Source organism: Anoplophora glabripennis, unplaced genomic scaffold (assembly GCF_000390285.2).
Source record: "Anoplophora glabripennis isolate ALB-LARVAE unplaced genomic scaffold, Agla_2.0 scaffold939, whole genome shotgun sequence".
NCBI lineage: Eukaryota > Metazoa > Arthropoda > Insecta > Coleoptera > Cerambycidae > Anoplophora > Anoplophora glabripennis.
The window spans coordinates 17,186-38,028 of record NW_019417241.1 but is presented as its reverse complement, the minus strand read 5'-3'; the positions used below and the strand labels follow the sequence as shown (position 1 = coordinate 38,028).

At 39.8% G+C, this 20,843-nt stretch overlaps 1 protein-coding gene across 1 annotated transcript in view; it reads left to right on the top strand.

Annotated features, from left to right (window-relative positions):
- Positions 1-20,843, top strand: part of LOC108913432 (A disintegrin and metalloproteinase with thrombospondin motifs 7) — a gene marked incomplete at its 3' end in the record, with an annotated part of 76,647 nt that overhangs the window by 49,323 nt on the left and 6,481 nt on the right. Inside the window, exon 7 of the mRNA XM_018718984.2 lies at positions 2,235-2,475. Within this exon, the coding sequence (XP_018574500.2) occupies positions 2,235-2,475 (241 nt within the window). The remainder of the gene's footprint in view (positions 1-2,234; positions 2,476-20,843) is intronic.

Genomic DNA, 20,843 nt, shown 5'->3' with positions numbered 1-20,843 from the left:
ACTTCTGATTTTTTTTCATATAAATCGATGTAGGTTGTTTTGCAATTAAATATTTACCTTTTCGTGTAGCAATCTCGTACCACATATTGCAGAATATATTATTTCATTAATAAAAGTAATAGGTATACAGGGTGTATCTTAAGTAGAGTTCAAAAATCCAAGGGTGTATTCTGTGGCCAAAAATAAGGGTTTTTTGTTATACAAAATATGTGGGTATTAGGACAGCCATTGTCCAGGTTGTCAAAAATTAAAAAAACAGTTTTTAAGTTTTAATTTCTAAACTGCTTGACATAATTTAACCAAATTCGCTGTGCGTATTTAGTATGACAGTAGGTATGAAACAAAAAATTACCAGCTTTAGAAACCAGCAATGGCGGAGGTGTGTGTATCATCGATCATTATTTGTCAAAAAAATATATCACCATATGTATAATATTACAAATAAAATAGGTCATCGTTACCACTGCCATTATATTATCTTCACTTTTTATTCCTTTACACATTTTTGTATTCCAAACCGATTAACAATAAAAATTTATTTGATCAAGTGCATTTTTACGAGATTCATTACATTAGGTACTTAAAAAAATAACAAAATAATTAATTAACTATGGAATTACTATACTATGATTTATTATAACAAATGTTGGAAATGGCCACCTTCAGCCAAAATACATGGCTTCAGATCTTATTGAAATTGCAGCTCAAACAAATATAAAAATTCCAGAAGTAGCTCTTATCACATAACAACTAGCTATAATTTATTGACGTAAGTGCTGTTCAGATTAAGTGTGAACCTTCTAAACTAATGTCTTGAGATGTTCCCAAACAAAAAAATCAATAGGGTTCATATCGGGTGATCTGGGTGGCCAAGGTTGATCTAGTTCTTGAGTGTCTCGTTCAATACGTTATTACTGAATCTTTCATTTAAAAATGCACGAGCAGTCAAACTAAAATGTGGGTCGTTCATAAACCACATTCTTTCTCTTAGCGCATGGGCAACATCGTCAACTAAGTAAATAAGGTCCTACAAGAAAATTTCCAATAATACCTACAATAGAAAACTGATGTTGACGTCGAGATTCCATTATGCCATGAGGGTTTTCATCAGACCAAACGTGTTTATTGTGGAAGTTCATTATAGCGTCTCTGGAAAAATTAGCTTCGTCGGTAAACATTATGCCAGCGGTAAAGTCAACATTGTATTCAATTTTTTGCAAAATCCACTGGCAAAATTGTAGGCGGGCAGGATAGTCTTGCGGCAGTAAGGCTTGAACCCTTTATATGTAATACGGGTATAACGGTTGATGCTTCACAACGGACCACACTAATTTATAATTCACATCAAGATTTGCAGCGATCTTCCTAATACTAGTATTTAGGTCTTCTTCAATTTCATGTAGAATAGCTTCTTCCAAGTCAGGCATTCTAACACTCAAAGGTCTTCCAGGAATTGGACCTTTCTAAAATGAGCCTGACTCCAAAATACGTTGAAAAACATTTCTGCACATTCTTGGATTTGGAGTTGGATAATTTGGAAATCTAGGCCTAGGCTCAGTACCATTTCCATCTGCAAGGACATAAATGTAAACAGTATTGGTCATTTCAGAATTTGAATGTGTATAAGCCACTATTAAAACTTAACCTTTAAAAAAAAATGAGCTTAATTTGACAATACACAATATTAATTAAGATAAGTAATTTAAGTAACTGTAAAAATGCACTTGATCAAAGTTGTTAATCGGTTTAGAATAGAAAAAAGTGTAAAGCAACAAAAAATTACGATAATACAATGAAGCATATGATGACCTATTTTATTAGTATATTATACAGGGTGATATATTTTTTTGGCAAATAATGATCGCTTACCAGTGGCGGCACACCTCCGCCACTGGTAAGTTTTTAAAGCTGGTAATTTTTTGCTGGCATACTAAATGTGCACACTGAATTTGGTTAAATTATCTCATGCGGTTTAGAAGTTAAAAATTAAAAATTGATTTTTTCTCATTTTAAAAACTGTTTTTTTTTTTTCATTTTAAAAACTGATTTTTTTAAAATTTTTGACAAGCTGGGCAATGGCTGTCTTAAGATCCCACATTTATATGACATGAAATTGGACACAAACAATTAATGCAAACGCTCTTATAACAATGTTATTAAACAATTCGTGTTATTTAAAAGCTCTCCCTCGCCCATGTGTATTCGGAAGATTGAAATTTCCATTTATTTTTCAGCAAGGGCTCAGGCAAGTGCCTTCAAGACCCACCCAGGGAGTTGGAGGAGTACGAATACCCGGAATTGCCAGCCGGGGCGATGTACAACGGGGATTACCAGTGCCGTTTCCAATTTGGTAGCGACGCCACGGTATGCTCCCCTCTAGATGAGATCTGCTCCCGGCTGTGGTGCTCCATCAATGACACCTGCACGACGCTGTTAAAGCCAGCCGCACCTGGGACGAGCTGTGGAAAGCATAAGGTAAGGACCCCTTGCAAATATACTAGTACTATCAGAAAACGCAACACAGTTATTCAGTTACATTCGACTTTTACATATATAGACTTGAGCTTGTCTAAGAATAAGTTCTCAATCATTGTACAGGCTGTTAACAGAATATAGAAAGCAAAAGAATAAAACAAAAAAAACCTGTTAACTCAACAAACGCTTTGTTTCCGAGATATAGGGTACCAAAGTAAAGTAAAAGAATTGTTTTTGTTTGTATCTTTCAAACGTGTTGACCAAATCAATTTAAATTTGGCACAGGATATAATAAGTTTGCAGAATTTGAATAAGGTGATGATAAACAGGATAATTTAGCATCTTTTATAAGAACTACACTACCAAAATTTCCCCAAAAATAATAAATTTCTGTGAGAGTAGGGTAAATTCCAAAAAATATTCTCCCATTTTTTCGATAGAACGTACCGTTTTCAAGAATATTGCATTGTACTTTAAAACCGTTTTCAATAAATTACTTGTAAATATTCTTTATTCAATATTGTTCTGGACATAGTTATTCATGGACAATTTGACTCATATTATTTAATAATTACTATTTAATTAATTTATCAATTATTGTAGTTTATTCAAACGTTTTTTAAACTACAGGGTGACATAGAAAAAAGTACATTGCATAGTGTCATACAATAGAGGACACTAAAACAAGAAAAAAAGTTCCTATGAACATGGGTCCGCAAGGCCTTCGGTTAAAGGATACGGGGTGTTGAATTTTAATTTTTTTTTATTTGCAAAAACAATGATAAATACTTCAACAATTAAATTTTAATGGTATGATGAAAAATATGATTAATTAAAACAAAACATTAAGTTTTTAGAAGATGTTCAAATTGTTGCCCTTGTACTTCAATACATTTTTCCATTCTTCTTCTTAATGATTGACGGCATCTTTGAAATATTCCTAGGTTATTATGAAATCTATCTGCCGATTCCATAATTCTTATCCATAATTGTTCTTCATTATGTATTTCTACAGCATAAACTTCATTTTTCATAAATCCCCAAAATGAAAAATCGAGGGGATTAAGGTCGGGACTACGAGCTGGCCAGGGTACAGGCCCCCTTCGACCAATCCACCTATTTCCAAATCTCCTGTCCAAATATTCCCTTGCCACTCGAGAAAAGTGAGCTGGCGCCCCATCATGCATGTAATACATTCTTCCAATAATGGCCAATGGGACATCCTCTAATAATGTGTTTAAATCATTCTCCAAGAAATTTCGATACAGTGCACCTGTCAATCGATTGGGCAATCGAAATGGGCCAATTAAGTAATTGTCGATTATACCTGCCCACACATTAATAGAAAACCCATATTGGTGACTCCGAATTATAGTTTGATGAGGATTTTCATCACTCCAATGGTGCATGTTATGTAGGTTCAGAATACCATCACGACTAAAACTAGCTTCGTCAGTAAACAAAATTGATGAAATAATGTTTTCTCTTTGGTTTTGAAACCATTCGCAAAATTGTACACGAGGAACAAAGTCATGTTCCAATAGTGAATGAATTTTTTGGAAATGATATGGGCGAAGAAGTTGTTCTTTGAAAATTTGTCTAACTGATTCACGGTTAAGGTTTCGCACCGCTGAACTTGTTTTCCTGGTGCTTGTTCTCGGATTATTTTCTACCATTCGTAAAACAGTTTCTTCGTTTCGCACAGTGCGACGAGTTCTGGAAACCCCACTATTCAATTTTGGTTTTCTAAAACAGCCATCTTCTCCCAAACGCCTATGCACATCAATAAATGTTCGAACATTAGGAACTTGTCTTAAAGGATATCTTTCTCGATAGATACGTTGAGCTTCGTAAGAATTTGATCTAGCTTCGCCGTAACACATAATCATGTCCCTGTATTCTTCAAAAGTGTAGCGAACCATTTTTGAAAGCAATTTTGAATAATCAGTGAGAAAACCAATGAAAAACTTAATCAAGAACACAAAATACCTCTAACAATTATTATATTAGTTTGACAAGTGTCATTATGACACATTATTTAATTGTTATTTATCATTGTTTTTGCAAATGTTACTTTGGCGCTTTTTGAATAATTTGCGTGCATTGTCGGCTTTTGTACTGGAACCATTGCTTCTAGCGACTTGGACAAGGTATACCTTTCTTACGTATAAAGAAGGGATAACAAATTTTTTTCAGTCGAAAATGACATACAGTGTATAGCAAAAAAGTTAGGACCGATTCAATAAATATGGAACCCTGTATGTAGCGCCCTCTATCAGTAATCGCAAAACTAAGATCATATTTGAATTTAGCATGATAAAAAAACACCTGTATACCACATTTTATCCATTTCTTGCGTCCCTGGCTAAAGATATTAAAAAAAAAAACCCAAACAAAAATAAAATTCAACACCCCGTATCTTTTAACCGAAGGCCTTGCAGACCCATGTTCATAGGAACTTTTTTTCTTATTTTAGTGTCCTCTATTGTGTGGCACTATGCAATGTACTTTTTTCTATGTCACCCTGTATGTATTGTATTAACTAAATCAAAAAGAGAAAATAAAAATTTATTAATATTATTCAAATAGACATATCCGCGGATTGAGTTTATAAGAGGACAAATGGACCAAAAAATAAAAAGTACGAAAAAAAGACATTATTGATAAAAGCTTTTCAATTTTGTTGTACAAAAATACAAAAATGTAGTTTTGCGTAAGGGTTGCCTTACCTTATGTTGCAAGATACGAAAAATGGCATTCTTGATAAAAGTTTTTGCTTAATAAATGAATAAGTCTTACGTTATCAAAACTTTTATTTTGTATACAGGGAACAAAGTACAATAAGATATGTCTTATTCAAGTGTATTTTTTTTATAATAAGAACATAATTATAATAATTAAGCTGAAAAAAGTTAAACAAAGCAATATGATGAAGACATCAAATTTCAAAAACACATTTTTCTAAATTGCTAGTGTTGAGAGAAACAACTACTCCACGGGCTATATGCACCGACCGGCATTTAGTTATACTTGTAACACCTACTGCAATATCTAGGATCATTCATCATCATCAGTTTAACCCACCAGGCACAGACCGGTTTCGGACTTATTAGTCCTCATCAATGCGTTATAGGTGAGACAACCGACGAACGGAGCGATCCATGTGTTTTAGTCATGTCAATATTGTAATTATTCGTTACTTTATATCCGTTACTTGAATAAGTAACGAATATTGAATAATCGATGAGAAAAGTATTCGATACTGATTACTTTTTAAGTAGATATTCTTCTCCAAGTTTCGATACATGTAATCACGATAATCGGTAATACTCGGACTCGGTTCGGAATATTTACTGAACGTACTGAACGCGTGGATTTCAGATTTGGTATTATATTTTACTGAAGCGTCTAATACTCATAGATACAATATTTTGTATCGGGTCTCGGAATATTTATCATGTACTCGTTCGACGGGTATCGCAAGGAAAAAGTAGTCACGTAGTCATCAACCTATAATATTGTTACTTAAGATGAAATACCTTTTTGTTGACATTTAATTAAACAGCTGTGAAATATATTTAATCAGTAATTAATCAAGGTAATTATTTAATTCCTAGTTTGCTGCAGTATAGATAGTAGATGCAGTAGATACCTATGCACCTCAAGAAAGTAAATGATATACAAACATAAAAAACTTGAATTATTTATATATTTATTAACATTTAAATAAATAATTATTTTCTAAATTTATTTATTTTAAACACAAAAAAATATATATTCTACTCTTGTCTTATAGAAATTAGTCTTATAAAAATAGAAATAGGTACCTAACGAAAAAATAAATATCCAAAATAACAAATAACGTAATTTATTAATTCAAAACTATTTACTATTTTTTGCGAATGCCTACTACTACAAAGTTTTATGAATAAACAAAAAATCGTTGCAGTTTAGAAAAATTATTTTATTTACATATATGGATTTTAATAATCTATTATTGCGCCGCGCGCAGTTCTGTTATTATTTGACCTGCTTTAGAGAATATACGTTAACTTGGAACAGATGTAGCCACGATGGATAAAAGTTTTTTTGCTAATATTGACCATGTAGGGTATTTCGAGGGTGTGCTCGACGTAGAAACAAAGCCGCATATCGTGCCGGCCGGACTATACATGTAACTGTACTCAGTAACGAATACAAAGTACTCAAGATAAAAGTAACGATTACTCTAAGTACTAAAAAGTAACTGTATTTGACATCGCGCGCCAATATCCTTGGCAGGAAAAATGACCTCGGATGGAGCGGGGTCGAGCGGGATTATCGCTCTTTACCCACTTCATCGCTGTAGGCCCGGACGCCTCGTAGAGGTAGGCCCTTTCCCCGTCATTCCGGACCGCCAACGCGGCCGGATTGGATCGGTTCGTGGGGCCTCCTCCTGTCCTGGCTGGGCCCCGCCGGCTAGGGCCCTTTCTTCTGGCGCTCTTCTTTCTTCGCCGGCTCGTCTGTGTATACCCCCGGGGGTGTCGTGTATCGGTCGCAAACGACGACTGTCGTTTGCGACCGGGGTGGTGGTTTTGAGTGAGGTCGTGCAGCTATGCAGCTTAGGAAGCGCTTTGCTAAGGTGGCCCTTAGGCTAGCGCGGGAGGGGAGAGTGGGATAAGGAAGGTAGGGGGGAATGTGTGTGTGTGTGTGTCGTCGTTTTCGTCTCTTGATCCTGGCGGTCCTGAAACAGACAGAAAAATTTCGACTCACCCTGCGTCCAGGAGTTGATGTCTAGGCCGCCTGCGTCTGCCGGCAGCCTCTTCGGGTCGGTAGTCCACCGCGTTCCGGATCAGCGGGTTGCTGTGGATCTCGGCGCGCTCGAAAAGCTTTCTCGCGCGCTCTCTGATCGCTTCCAGGGCTGAGGTGAATCCCAGATCCCGGCGAATGTCGCTGTTGCGGACGAACCAAGGGGCCCCCGTCGCGCAACGGAGGGCGATATTCTCGACGGCTTGCACCCGGGCTAGGTGCGTCTTCGCTGCGTGTCCCCACGCGGTTCCAGCGTATGTCAGCTGTGGCTGCAGTACTGCTCTGATGAGGGTTAGCTTATTCCGCAGGCAGAGACGGCTGTCCCTGCACAGAAGCGGATAAAGCTTCGCCCTCACCATCTTCGCTTTGCGCGTCACTGCTTCGACGTGCGGCTTCCACGTCAGCGTGCGATCCAGGGTTACCCCTAGGTACTTGACGGTGGTCGCCCACTGGATGTCTTCTCCGTTGAACTTCACGTGTCCCTGGGGGCGCGTTTGGTACCTACGAGAAAACATAATACCTGTGCTTTTCTCCGGGTTGATCGCCACCTTCCACCTGTTGCACCAGTCCTCTAGTTGGCTTACAGCTCTTTGGAGGTACCTCTTCGCCATATCGGGGTTCAGGGAACGGGCCGTTATGGCGGTGTCATCGGCATAGAGGCACACGGTAGTGCGCTCTGTCCTGGGCATGTCGGATGTATAGATGTTGAACAGGTGCGGTGATAGCACGGCTCCTTGGGGGACGCCTGCTTCGACGTCTCGATAGGTGGATAGGGCCCCTTCCACCTTCGCACGCAGCTTCCTGCCTCTGAGGAAGGACTCCACCAGTTTGACCAGTCCGACAGGGTAGCCAAAGTCGAGCATCTTAGCCAGAAGCCCATCGTGCCAGACCCTGTCGAAGGCCTTGGCGACGTCCAGGAAGACTGCCGCGGTGGATTCTCGGTTGTTGAAACCTGCGGACAGATGTTCTACTAACCTGAGTATCTGTTGCTCCGTTGAGTGTCCGCTGCGGTAGGCGAATTGTTCGTCGGGGATGACTCGCAATTCGTCCGAGCTCTCACGCAGTCTGGTCAGGATGATCCTCTCCGCTACCTTGCTCATCATCGGCAGGAGACTGATGGGCCTGTAACTGGCAGCAAAGGTTAGATTCTTACCTGGTTTCGGGAAGAAGATGACGTCGGCTTTCTTCCACCTAGCGGGGAATCTTCGCAGTCTCAGGATGGCGTTGACGATGTTGAGCAGCGCCATCACTCCCTTGTGGGGGAGCTTTCTGAGTATTCGATTTCCGATCTGGTCGCATCCGGGTGCCTTGCGGGGGTTGAGGCGCCGCAGGATGTCCCTCACCTCCTCGGGTGTCGCCGGCCTAATGTCGTCCCTGTCGGGTTGGCGTCTGTAGCGCCGTACGCGTCGTTCCACCTCGTCGGCGTGGTCCTCGTCTTCGTCGTCGAGAAGGTTTTCCCTACACTGTAATTCAAGGCTGTCGGCGAATGCCTCGGCCTTTTCATACCTGGTGTAGACGATCCCGTTCTCTCCGTGAATGGGAGGCATAGGCTTCCGGGTGGTCCTCAGCGCCCGTTGCATCGTCCACAGGCTGCGGTCTTCGGGGTTTAGTGACTCCAGATGTCGTTGCCACGAGTCCTGGTAGTGCTCCTCTAGGGCCGCTTTTACCCTCCGGTTCAGCTGGTTTAACGTCTGCTTATCCCGGGGGTGTGCTGTCCTCGTGGCTCTTCTTTTCGCCGCACGTCTTTCCCTGATTAGGTCCTGCAACATAAGAGGTAACTCACCTGCATAGTTCGCTATCCTTCTCTCCGTCGTCTCCGTGGTGCTGGCTTCCAAGGCGGTGTGGATATCCGTCTCAAGGCTCGCGATGGCAGCCTCGAGGTCCGCCGCGTCGCGGATGACCGGAATGGGTGCGCATATTCGTTGCATTTCTGCGCGGAATAGGCCCCAGTCGGTCCGCCGCTTGGCAACGGTGTCCTCGCCGCGACGCTCGTCTCCTAAGGTTAGGAGAATGGGGGCATGGTTCGTCGCCCCCTCGTAGTGCGTCGTCAGATCGGCGTCCATCGGTATTGCCCTGAGCAAAGCGATATCCAACACGTCTGGTCTTCCAACTGCACCGTAGTACGTCGGTCCATCGGGTCCATACGCTGCAACGTCCTCGTGGTTCTGCAAAAATTGCAGAAGCACCCTGCCACGCGTGGTGGTGGTCGTGCTGTGCCATTCGGGCGATTTCGCGTTAAAGTCCCCGATGGCTACGGTTTGGGGCCACGTCTCCAGGACCGCGCGTAAATCGTGATCGGTGAGCGGGAGATGAGGGGGCTGATAACAGGTCACCACGGCGATGTCTCCGTACCTGCGAGTACGGATCGATACGGCGGCGGCTTCCATGTTTTCTAGCTGAGGAACCTGCAACATATGGTGATCTATACCTCTTTTTACGAGCAGGGCCACGCCTCCTCCGTGTCTGTTTCGGTCCCTGCGATACACTAGGTAGCCAGGAATCCTAACAGTGTGTGCGTCCTCTACTTTGGTCTCTTGTATCGCCATCACGTCCACGTCTAGACGGGGCAAGAGCTCCTTGAGTTCGATTTTTCGCCCCCGGAATCCGTCGACATTCCAGGAAGCAATTCTGAGGGACTGCACACTAGTCGGAGGGTCCATTTACTCTTGTAATAGGGATGGCATTTTGCTGAAAAAAGCCGACATCGCGGAGTACATCTCCCGCATCTGTGCCAGCATGCTGGCCACATTTGCGGGTTCCGCACCCCTGTCGGTTTTGGGGCCCCCCTTGTGTGCAGCGGCAGGGGCCTGCTTCGGCCTGGCGGCGTCGGCGAAGCTTTTCGCCGCCGTCACCTTCGGGGGGTGTGCCGACTTGGCCTGTTGTTTGTCGGCTTGGGGGTCTTCTTTGCGCTGTTGCTGCTTCCCTGTCGTCTTTTTAGGGAAGCTTGGGCATCCGCGGTAGCTGGCAGGATGTTCGCCACCGCAATTGGCGCACCTTGCTGGTGTCTCACGTTTTTTGGTGCAGTCTGCCGAGTGGTGACCCTCGCCGCACTTCACGCACTTGACAGCTGCGGTGCACCGGCTCTGCGCGTGACCGAAGCGTTGGCAGCGATGGCACTGCGTCGGCTCGGTTCTCGCCCTCTGCGGTTCCACCCTGACGACTAGGTGGCAGCATCTTGTCACCTTGAGCAGGTCGTCTTGCTCCTGGGGGACTTGTACGAGTACTAGAGGCATGGGGGCCTTGTTCCTCCGGCTCTTCATTCTGAAGACAGATGCTATTTTAAAGCCCTGTTCTTCTAGGTCGGACCGGATTTCCTCGTTGGAAATTCCGTCTGGTAGCCCTCTTATCACGGCCCTTAGCAGCCGCTCGCTTGGGAGCGAGAAGGTGTGGAATTCCTTCCCCTCATCGGCGAGGACACGCGTGAGGCGTCGATAGTCGTCGGGCGTCTGCGGGTGAATGGCGATGCCTTCGCCGGTTAACCTGGCCCTGGTGAAATTTATTTTCTTGTTAGTCAGGCTCCTGCTGACCTCCGTCCACTGTTCCTTCTTGCGAAGAATAACAGGCGGTATCCTTTCCGCTTTCTCAGCAGCGGCCGCGCGCTCCGATGTCGTCGCTGGTAGGATTTCGGGGGCCCTTACCTGTTCGGCTACCGGTGCTTCGGTCTCTTTCGCCGGCTTCTTTTTAGCTATGCAGGGCTCCTCGTCGGAACCCGACGAGGTCCCTGGCTTGCCTCGTTTTACCCCTTTTGGGGTCTGTTGTCCTCTAACGGCGTTTAACAATTCCTCATGTTGTTCGCGAGACCTCTTTTCGAGGTCGTCGAACGCCTTCCTTTGCTGCCTCAGCTCGTCCCTGAGGTCGTCGATGATTTGCCGTAGCCTGGCGTTTTCTGCTGCCAGTTCGCTCTTACGGCTGGCTTTCTCTACGACCGACCCGGGGGTGCTAGGCCTGCTGTCACCAGCTTCGCTGCCACTCGAGCGGTCGCTCTCCATGGGGGTCGGTGATCTCGACATAGTGCCCTCCTCCCCGGCACTTGAAGCTGAAAAATAAATGCCGACGGTCTCTCTGCCTAGGCTGAGATAACGTCGGTTATTAGTTGAAATTTTGCAATAAAAATTGCCGAATTCTTTTTATATATTGCCTTAATAAAGGCCGAAAATAACTTGTCTTGTAAAAGACAGGTTTTGTGGGGCTTCCACTTCACTGTTCCACTCACTAGCACTTACTCACTGCTGCACTGCACAAACTACGTCCGCACACTACGGCTGCTCGCTTGGAACTTCTATTTGACATCACTAATCTGTTATAGCGTTGTATACGACAAAGAGGTACATTGAACGCGAAGCTCAAATGGCTCCATCTATCGTGCTGACTTCCCAACTGCGCCATTCCAATGGCTATTAACAGTAGAAAGCGACCTGCTAAAATTTGCCAGGTACTTTGTTACACAACTGTCGCCAATAGGGCGAAAACAAAATATTTTTAAATTGTCAGTGTTGCGAGAAACAACTACTCCGCGGGCTATATGCCCCGACCGACATTGAATTATACTTAATTAAATTATTGATAGCATGACTCTTATTCATTTTTCAAGCAATAACCTTTTCGTATCTTGCAAAATAACATTTTTGTGTTTTTTACCCTTTACAACAAAATTGAAATTCGTCATGGTGATTCGTATTTTCTAAACAAGCAAAAACTTTTATCAAGAATGCGCTTTTTTCGTATCTTTCACTTTTTGGTCCTCTTGTAATCTCAGTCCGCGGACATACTGTGTTAATAATCTTATACCGCCCTCGTTATCGTTCCAATTTTAGATAGATAAAAAGTTAAAAATCAAGTATATTACCATGTAGAACTAAATTGGAGATATTTCTTAATATTTTATTTTGTTAAAATCGTGGTCGTTTCTTTGATAAAACTAGTTAAAAAGAAACGCTTTATAACAGAGTTGAAGGTGAAGAATCAAATTTGACTTTTCATTTCAACACCATGTATCGGATCGTGCATTACTACCTTTAAGTTAAATGGGAGCGCTGCTCTTAAAATCGTGATCCATTTTGGAAACACCTTGAATTCATTCCTAAGTGTTCTAGTTTCAGTGTCACATACACAAGGGCGTATCAAAATTTTCTTCACTTCAAAAAGATAAAAAAATGCCTTAAAGACACGAATTTTATTTAATAATGTAATTTACTTTTGGAAATAGTGATGAGAAAAAATATCGAATATGTTGAATTCCAGCTTACGCTTTATCACGTATTTTAAACAGTGGTGGTAAACAGTGGTGGCAAAAATTAATTTTCGCAAAAATGTTTAGAATAAAATATGCAGATCTAAAACACTTAAAGTGAAATTTACGCTTAAAGCTTTAGTTTGTTAGAACTGTGCGTCGCAGACGACATACGCTGTTAGCAGGATCTGTAGCGTTCAACTTTATCGGTTTTGAATGGGGAGTGTTTTGTTAGATTTAGTGCTTGTGACTGTATCCTGATGAGTGCAGACGAAAATATTTATTATTATTTTGGCATTTTTTTTTTTTTTTTCATGACTGGCTGAACATTTTTTGAGAAAGAACATGAAAAAAGATCTTTTAAATTTAATTAGTTGTCGTCGTCAAATAAAACTGAAGATCGAATGTTTTCTAACAGACGTTTGGAAGAGACGGTATACAATGAGGGATGTTCTCGTACGAGATCGATTAATTTCTCGCCTTCCTCTGGTGAAAACTTGGTTGCCATTTTAAAATTCGTTAAGAATAAACGTTTTTTTAGCAATGTACTCTGTGAGCTCAGCTGAACGACTGCGTTGAAATCAAACCGAATTTGATTTCGACTGGACCGACGACGCACATAATGAGATGAGTGACCGCAAAATCCGCCCGTTTTTTGCGTAGTGTATAGCAAGAACGGGGAAGGTTGTACAGAGGTCTCCGTGGGCTTAAATTGATCGTCATGAAAAATCTAGGTGAGCATAATTCGATTTTTCCAATATTTGCCCGACTTACCCCTACTTAAGGGGTGGAAACCACCCCTAAAACAAGAAAAATGAGAAAATAGTCGATAAATTCTTGGTAAAATTGGGGGAATTTCACATGGCAAGGGTAAAATCAGGAATGTCCTTCTAAAAATGCTCATGATAAACCCACCCCACGCGGGGGGTGTTTTTCACCTTGAGCATTTTTAGGAGGGCATTCTTGATGTTACCCTTGCCATGTGGAATTCCGCCAATTTTTACCCAGATTTTGGTGACCATTTTTTCTGTTTTCTTGTTTTAGGGGTGGTTTCCACCCCTTCAGTAGGGGTAACTGATCAGAATCCGACAGAAGAACGAATTATGGGGGCATGTATTTCATATCATTTGGATTTATAAGGAAGAGTGGCACAAAAAAGGCAATTCATGAAGGGAACATCATTTGCCGCCGGTTTTCGGCAATAGGGGTGGTTTTACCCCCACGCGGGGGATGTTTTTCACCTTGAGCATATTTGGAAGAACATCCCTGATCTCTTCCTTGCCATTCAAATTCCCGCCAATTTTTACCAAGAATTGATCGACCATTTTCTCACGTTTCTTGTTTTAGGGGTGGTTTCCACCCCTTAAGTAGGGGTAAGTCGGACAAATATTGGAAAAATCGAATTATGCTCACCTAGATTTTTCATGACGATCAATTTAAGCTCACGGAGACCTCTGGACGACCTTCCCCGTTCTTGCTACACACTACGCAAACACGGGCGAAAAAATGGGTTTCTTTGCGGTTACTCTTTCTGCCTACCGTGAGTCCACCTAAGCAAAGTCTAACAGACCAGCTACGCATCTTCTTGTGTTCTAGATTCCAACATAAGTCCGACGCGCAAAACTGACTGTCTGCTTTGCGTCGCCTACAGCTCTAACAAACCATAGCTTAACACTGATTCTAAACGGAAGATCGACTATGCAGTGTTGTCGGTATTACGCAAAACTCTTAGATTCTTAGTATTTTCTAGGAAATAGGAAGAAAAAAGTTATATAATATAAAAATTTTTTTAAATATAAATATATTTAAAATTCACTCCGTACTAGTGGGAAGTTTTGCAAACCGCAATTCTCTCTACGAATTTAATACTTTAATTTGGACATTGCCGTCTATTTTTTAAATTAATCTTAAAGGTGCCGTAGTTAGAAATTACATACCTACTATGAAAACCAGGGACGTGTTGACGATTGTTGTGTCTATGGACAATTTTAGATTGACCATATTCACTATTTTTTTCAATGTGAACTGTTGGTTTAACATCATCTATGATAAACTTTTTAAAATCTTACCTTGACGGTAGGTATCGATTTGTGCTAACAGCATGGTTTTACATGCAGCAAAATTGTTGCTTCGTCTGTGATGTCTCGAGGCCTGTGGTAGGACCACTAATTTTCAACACTTGTGTTAATGATATTAGATCTAAATTATTTTGAGTCAAAATTATACATAATGATGTTTTAAAATTATTCCCATCAATTTGCAGAAATAATTATGTAATTAAACTGAAACAAAAAGAGAGAAAAGATCCTTAATATCCTGGTGCAAAATAAATCAATTTCCATTTAATATTGGCAAATGCAGCTACGTAAGTTTTAGTAAACGGCATAATCCTCTAATATTTAATTATTTGCTTAAAATCAGAGTATGCAAAATAGTGGCAAACTGAAAGATCTAGGTCTCATCTGAATTAGCTAAGACTAGGTTTAATTTGTAAATGCTTATTTTTATTATTCAACATTGATGTCGGTCCAAGTTAAAATAAGCTTCTGTTATCTGGAACCCAACATTTAATCTGCGTATAAATAATGTTGAGTTCAGAGAAAAATTTCAAAAATTTTGTATTTCATGTTTATCTACCTAGAGATTTTTCTCATGAGCATCTGCTTAAAAATGTTTCAAATCTGATTTCCTACCACCCAGTGATTGACTTTTTTTATATTTTAAGTATATAAGATGAAAAAAAATCAATAAGAAATTATTAATTTGGATATTTTGGAATTAATTACAGACACTATACAGGGTATAAAGGTAAATGAAATCGTAATATCTAAAATATTGTACAGAGAGCAAAAAAAGTTATCGGCAATTTCATAGAAAGCAAGTTTTTTTTCTGATAAAAAAATAGGTCTATGAGTATAATTATCTCAAATGTATTCAGGAAATAATTTTAATATATCCCATTGTTTTTAATTGCATTAAACATAATTTTCACCAGGATGAAGCCTGTAATCTACACGATATGATTGTAATGGGAATGAGAATTACTCAGTGAATTCACTCACATGAATTATTTTGAGTGTATTGTAATAAAAATTACGTTTACATACATTCACATACATTCACCTTTTCGCATTGACATTTTTAAAGAGTACAAAATATCCCTTTCAGTTTTCCCCGAGGACGCCCATGGGACAAGGGGCATACACAACATGTTGTATGCTAATCTATTATTCAATCAGCGAAGTGCTTTTCGGGGACGCTTATAGCGACTTAAATCCTACCGTGAACGTAAAGCGATTTCACAACTTGTCCTCCAACAATGTGTTAGCTGTTTCTCCGCAACTGCACCAGCTGGAACGGGTATAATTTCCATGAACAGATTCCCGATACCCGCAGAATTTCACATTTAAAGCGTAATAGGATCAACATATTGGGTAAAATTTGCGGAAATAATCGATCCTATAAGCAGATCTGTACGTATAATTACGTTTATACACAATTACATGCATCGAAAAGATATGCGCTGTACAGGGTGTTGTGAAATCATGTAATATACTTTAAAGTTAAAAGATAGTGGCATGTTCCATAATAATCTTAGGTATGAATTTGTTCCAATTTCAAAAAATATTGTGTTAATGCCAAATAATTTGAAAGACGGTGGAATCAAGCTAAGTAAGAAGTACAGGGTGTTTCTTCTGTAGAGGTCAAAAATCCAGAGGCGTAATCTGTGGCCAAATACAATGATTATACCCACACCTCCGCCACTGGTAAATTTCTAAAGCTGGTAATAGTTATATTCATACCTACTGTCATACCAAATATGCACACCGAATTTGGTTAAATCATCTCTAGCGGTTTAGAAATTAAAAATTAAGAACTGATTTTTTTTTTAATACAGTCTAGCAAATATGCAAACGGAAAAATAAACTATTATTTTGATATTTCGTAGTCTATTTCTATATTAGCTTCATCATATGGTTCTGTTTGCAACTACTGAAAGTGAAAATATTTTTATCAGAATTATAGCAACATCGGTCAAGAAGAAAATTAAATTTATATCTCGGAAAAATCAAAATATGTAGAAAAATCGCTTTTACTTTAGAAATGTTACTCGATTGTAGATTTTCCTACCAGCAAAAAATCCTTAATCATGTGTAAAGTATATTTATAAATTAAAAAATTCTCTAGCTGCGTCGAATTGCTAATAGATCATAAACAAGAATGGGATTTAGAACAGTGAATTGTATTCCAAAAATAAATGTAACGAGCGTTCAAATAAAAACGTGGTCGAAGTTGGCTCTGACACATTGGACGTAGGGAGTAGCTTATAGCGACCAACTTAACCTCATTTCTTAAGGAGTAGCAGCTGTCAGTTTCAATAACGTTAATGACTATATAACTTTATTTTAAAGAATAATCGTGATAACAATAACAAACAATTAAAGGAGCTGAGGAAAGTGTCCCCCTCCTTGTTATAACAATAAATTAAAGCGGCTGCTGAAAGTGTCCCCCTCCTTGTTCCAAGCACTTTTCACACCTGTTCCTCAAAGAATTAAAGACATTTTCTAAGATGCTCGGGGTATTGTTAATTTCACGAATCTTGTCTATAAGTCGAGCCTGCAGATGGTTTAAATCAGGAATAGGCAGTTCAAAAATAGTGTTTTTATGGTAAGGCCACAAAAAGAAATCACACGGCGTAATATCATATGACCTCGGTGGAAATTCATGTTCAGCATTGAGACTTATTAGTCGATTTTGGAAAACTTCCCTCAACATATTCATCGTCTCGCCTGCCGTATGTGCCCTTGCGCCATCTTGTTTAAAGTAAAATTTTCTAATTTCGTTTTCTTCCAGCTGGTTAACAAAAGGAGCGATAATTTCTTCTATATACCATTAAAAAAATTAGGTCCATAAATCATCCTTCGATTGAGAGCACACCAAACTCCAATTTTTTGAGCGTGTAGAGGGCCCTCGACAAAAAAGTTATCTGGTTTTTCAGAAGACTACATTCTCATATTCTGTGAGTTTACGTAACCACTTAAATGAAACCAGGCTTCATCAGAAAAAAAGGTGATACTATGAAGTTCACCGTAGTTGTTTAAAAACCATTCACAAAATACAGCCCGTCGCGGAAAATCAACTTCATGAAGTTCTTGCTGACAAGTTAAACGATAGGAGAACAAACGCAAATCTTTTTTTAACACTGTGTGGCAGGTACCGACTGATACTCTCACCATTTTGATAAAACACGTACAGAAGTTCTTGGCGCATTTTCCATTATTTGTTGGACATTTTCTTTTAATTCTTCAGTCCGCTTTTCAGGTCGGCCGCTTCCTTCTTTTCTTGTTACACTGCCCGTTTCACGAAAAACATTAACATAACGCTGAACTGCACTTTGAAATATTTTGTACTCAACAACGCCGGGAAATTGATTTTGAAATTCTATGAAACATGCCTCAATACAATACTTCCATATTCCATCAATCTTGCGTCCATTTCTAAAGTAGGACTCTATGATAAACACTTTTTGTTCTTGAGAAAACACCATTTTAAACGCTTTTTAAAACGAAAATATTCAAATTGATAGCGGCGATATAGCGCTTTGACAGATGACGTTTAAGTTCATTTGCTATACGCTACGCCCTACGTCCAAATTTTCAGAACCAACTTGACCACGTTTTTATTTGAACGCTCATTATTTAGCTAGATATCGACGATTCAAAGGCTTGCCTGCTTAGGTATCACAGATGTAATGAATAGGACTCCAACGGTCGCACTAGAGGTCTTCCTCGTGGGTTGTGAGGGAGGTGATGGCAACATACCCATGTAATAAGGAACACAGGTGGTTAGAAAGCAGAAGGTCACGCTACCATAGCCCTCAGGACGGAGCGGAAGATCCCAATATCAGCCATGAGAGTCATTGAAGTCGAGGTTAAGAAGGATGTATGTCACCACCTATCCCTCGAGAGAGCAGTGGAAGCAGGAAGACGACATGTTCCCATTGGAATCCCTAGTATGGTATGCTGATGGATCTCGGGTGGGAGATGAGTACTCTAGAGCAGAAGTATACCTGGATGACAATAGGATTCAGGAAAGTTTTTCACTGGGTATGTAACAGTCTTTCAGGCAGAGGTTTTTGTTATTTTGATGGTGGCAAGTACGGATGAGGTAAGGAACTGTATAGAGGAGAGGATTTTTATCCGCTCTGATAGTCAGGCCGCTCCCAAGGCGCGAACAAAGTGCGTCTTTATTCAGGAGTGTCAAGATGCCCTTGAGTTACTGGCGAAAAGAAGAGAGGCAGAGTTGGTTTGGGTTCCGAGCTACATGGGTATCCCTAAATCCAGAGGGTCTGGTCAGGGACCTGAACCAATCCTCGGAATCACATGAGGTAGCATTAACGGGACCTGTAATAAATGGATAATATATCAAACACTAGGTCAAAACTGGGGGATAAACAGGATACAGGCTGGCCCATAGCTTTACATATGGGTCTAACATATCTAAGACGAAATGGCTGCTGAGCCTTAGTCGAAAAGCTCTAAACCAGATGGTGGGGGTTCTGGCCATTGCAGACTTAGGAGACATTTAAGCTTAATGGGGAATGAGGAAGACCCTTTATGTCCGAAATGCAGAGAAGGGGAGGATACTCCTACCCATCTTCTGAGACACTGTCCAGCCTTAGGTTATGTTTTATGGATTTAGAAATTTTGAATATAATTTTATCGGTACCGAGACAAAAAAGTATCGAATTAATACAAAGTCTGATATGAGATATATTTAAAATAGTCAATAGCAGGATATGTACTACTATCATAGACTTAAATGAAGGATGTATATCGATAATATAAGTAATAAAATTTGTAAATCATTGAAATTTCACGACAAGACCTCAAAGCTATCAAAGTTATAACTAAATTTGAATTTGCATATTCAATAAATTATGTAAATGCACTCATGTTATACAATTATGTTGTACAAAACATTAAATAACTATGCTACAATGTTAAAAGTCAAATATATGTTCTGGCATGAGGACATTTAAACATTATAGTGAAATTTTGACAAGACGTTGACGGTAGATGAAGGTATTTCACATATATTTTCGATCCATGCAATAAAACTGATATGTAAATGAAGCATAATGTACCTGGAGGTAGAATATATGTGTGGAATTGAACCTATACTTCCGTAAAAACATTTTATGTAGCATACAAATCTTGACAGTTATTGATCCGTTAAAATCTTGTAAATTTGTTAGTATAAAAGTGCATGTCGGAGCGGGAAAAACTTTCTTTCGTTCCATCTGAAAAAACGAATAAAGACTGTGTAAAAGGTGTTTAATAGACAGTACTAAAGGCATATAAAGGAAAGACATGCTGAGAATTAATCCATGTAACAAAATTAAAGTGAATTTTGTAAAAACATGTAAAATTTTGACATAAAGTTCAACTTAATCTAGAAAGGTGTAATTAGTGTCAAAAGACGCAGAAAAATGCAAAGAATCTGAAAATGAAAAGTTCATGCATCACAAGTCCATTAAAAAGTCAGTTTTTGCAAAAATAAAATACCAAAAATATGTTTGTTTTTGTAATAGTAATTTTCAATTGTTTTGCACATTTTATAAAACCAATATCCGGGCTCGAGGTAGCCAGTCTCCCATGTTTACCTGTAGGCGCAACATCGTAAGTTTTGCTTCTAAAAAACAAGTGCTATCGATTATTATCAACAAATCATTAAAAATCAGTATACTCACGCAGCCATTTTGGTGATTGAATGTCATGACTAAATTTGACAGTCAAAAGTCCGAAGGTTACAATACTGGAAGTGACATTAGCCCGAAAATACGTTCAGCAGTCTCTACAAGCAATTAATAAATCAACAACAAATTGATACGAGGTGAATTTGTAAAAATTAAAAACAAAAAGGTGTAATTTTAAAAATATAGTGTAGTGTTGTTTTTACTTGGAAAAGTTCCTGTGGCATCACAAAGGATACTTCGACAGTTTCCGCTGCGAGACGTCAAACCAACGAGGTAACACTGGAACAGCGCGACTACATGCAGCAGATTTCGCAACAAAGCGTAGTTACATGCTGATGGAAAAGTCAGAAAGAAATATTTCACTGTAAGTGTCGACACGTAATAAGCAAATTTGCAAATTTAATAACAAAGCGCTATATAAATTTCATATCAAACTTTCAATTGAACTACAGACAGTAGAAATACACTCATGCACTGTTGTAGTATAAATATAAAGGGGGAATTTGTTATTTAATAATTTAGTATAAGCATTACAACAATTATTGTACATTGTGACAAAACCATAACCTGCCAAATTCTGTCAATATATTG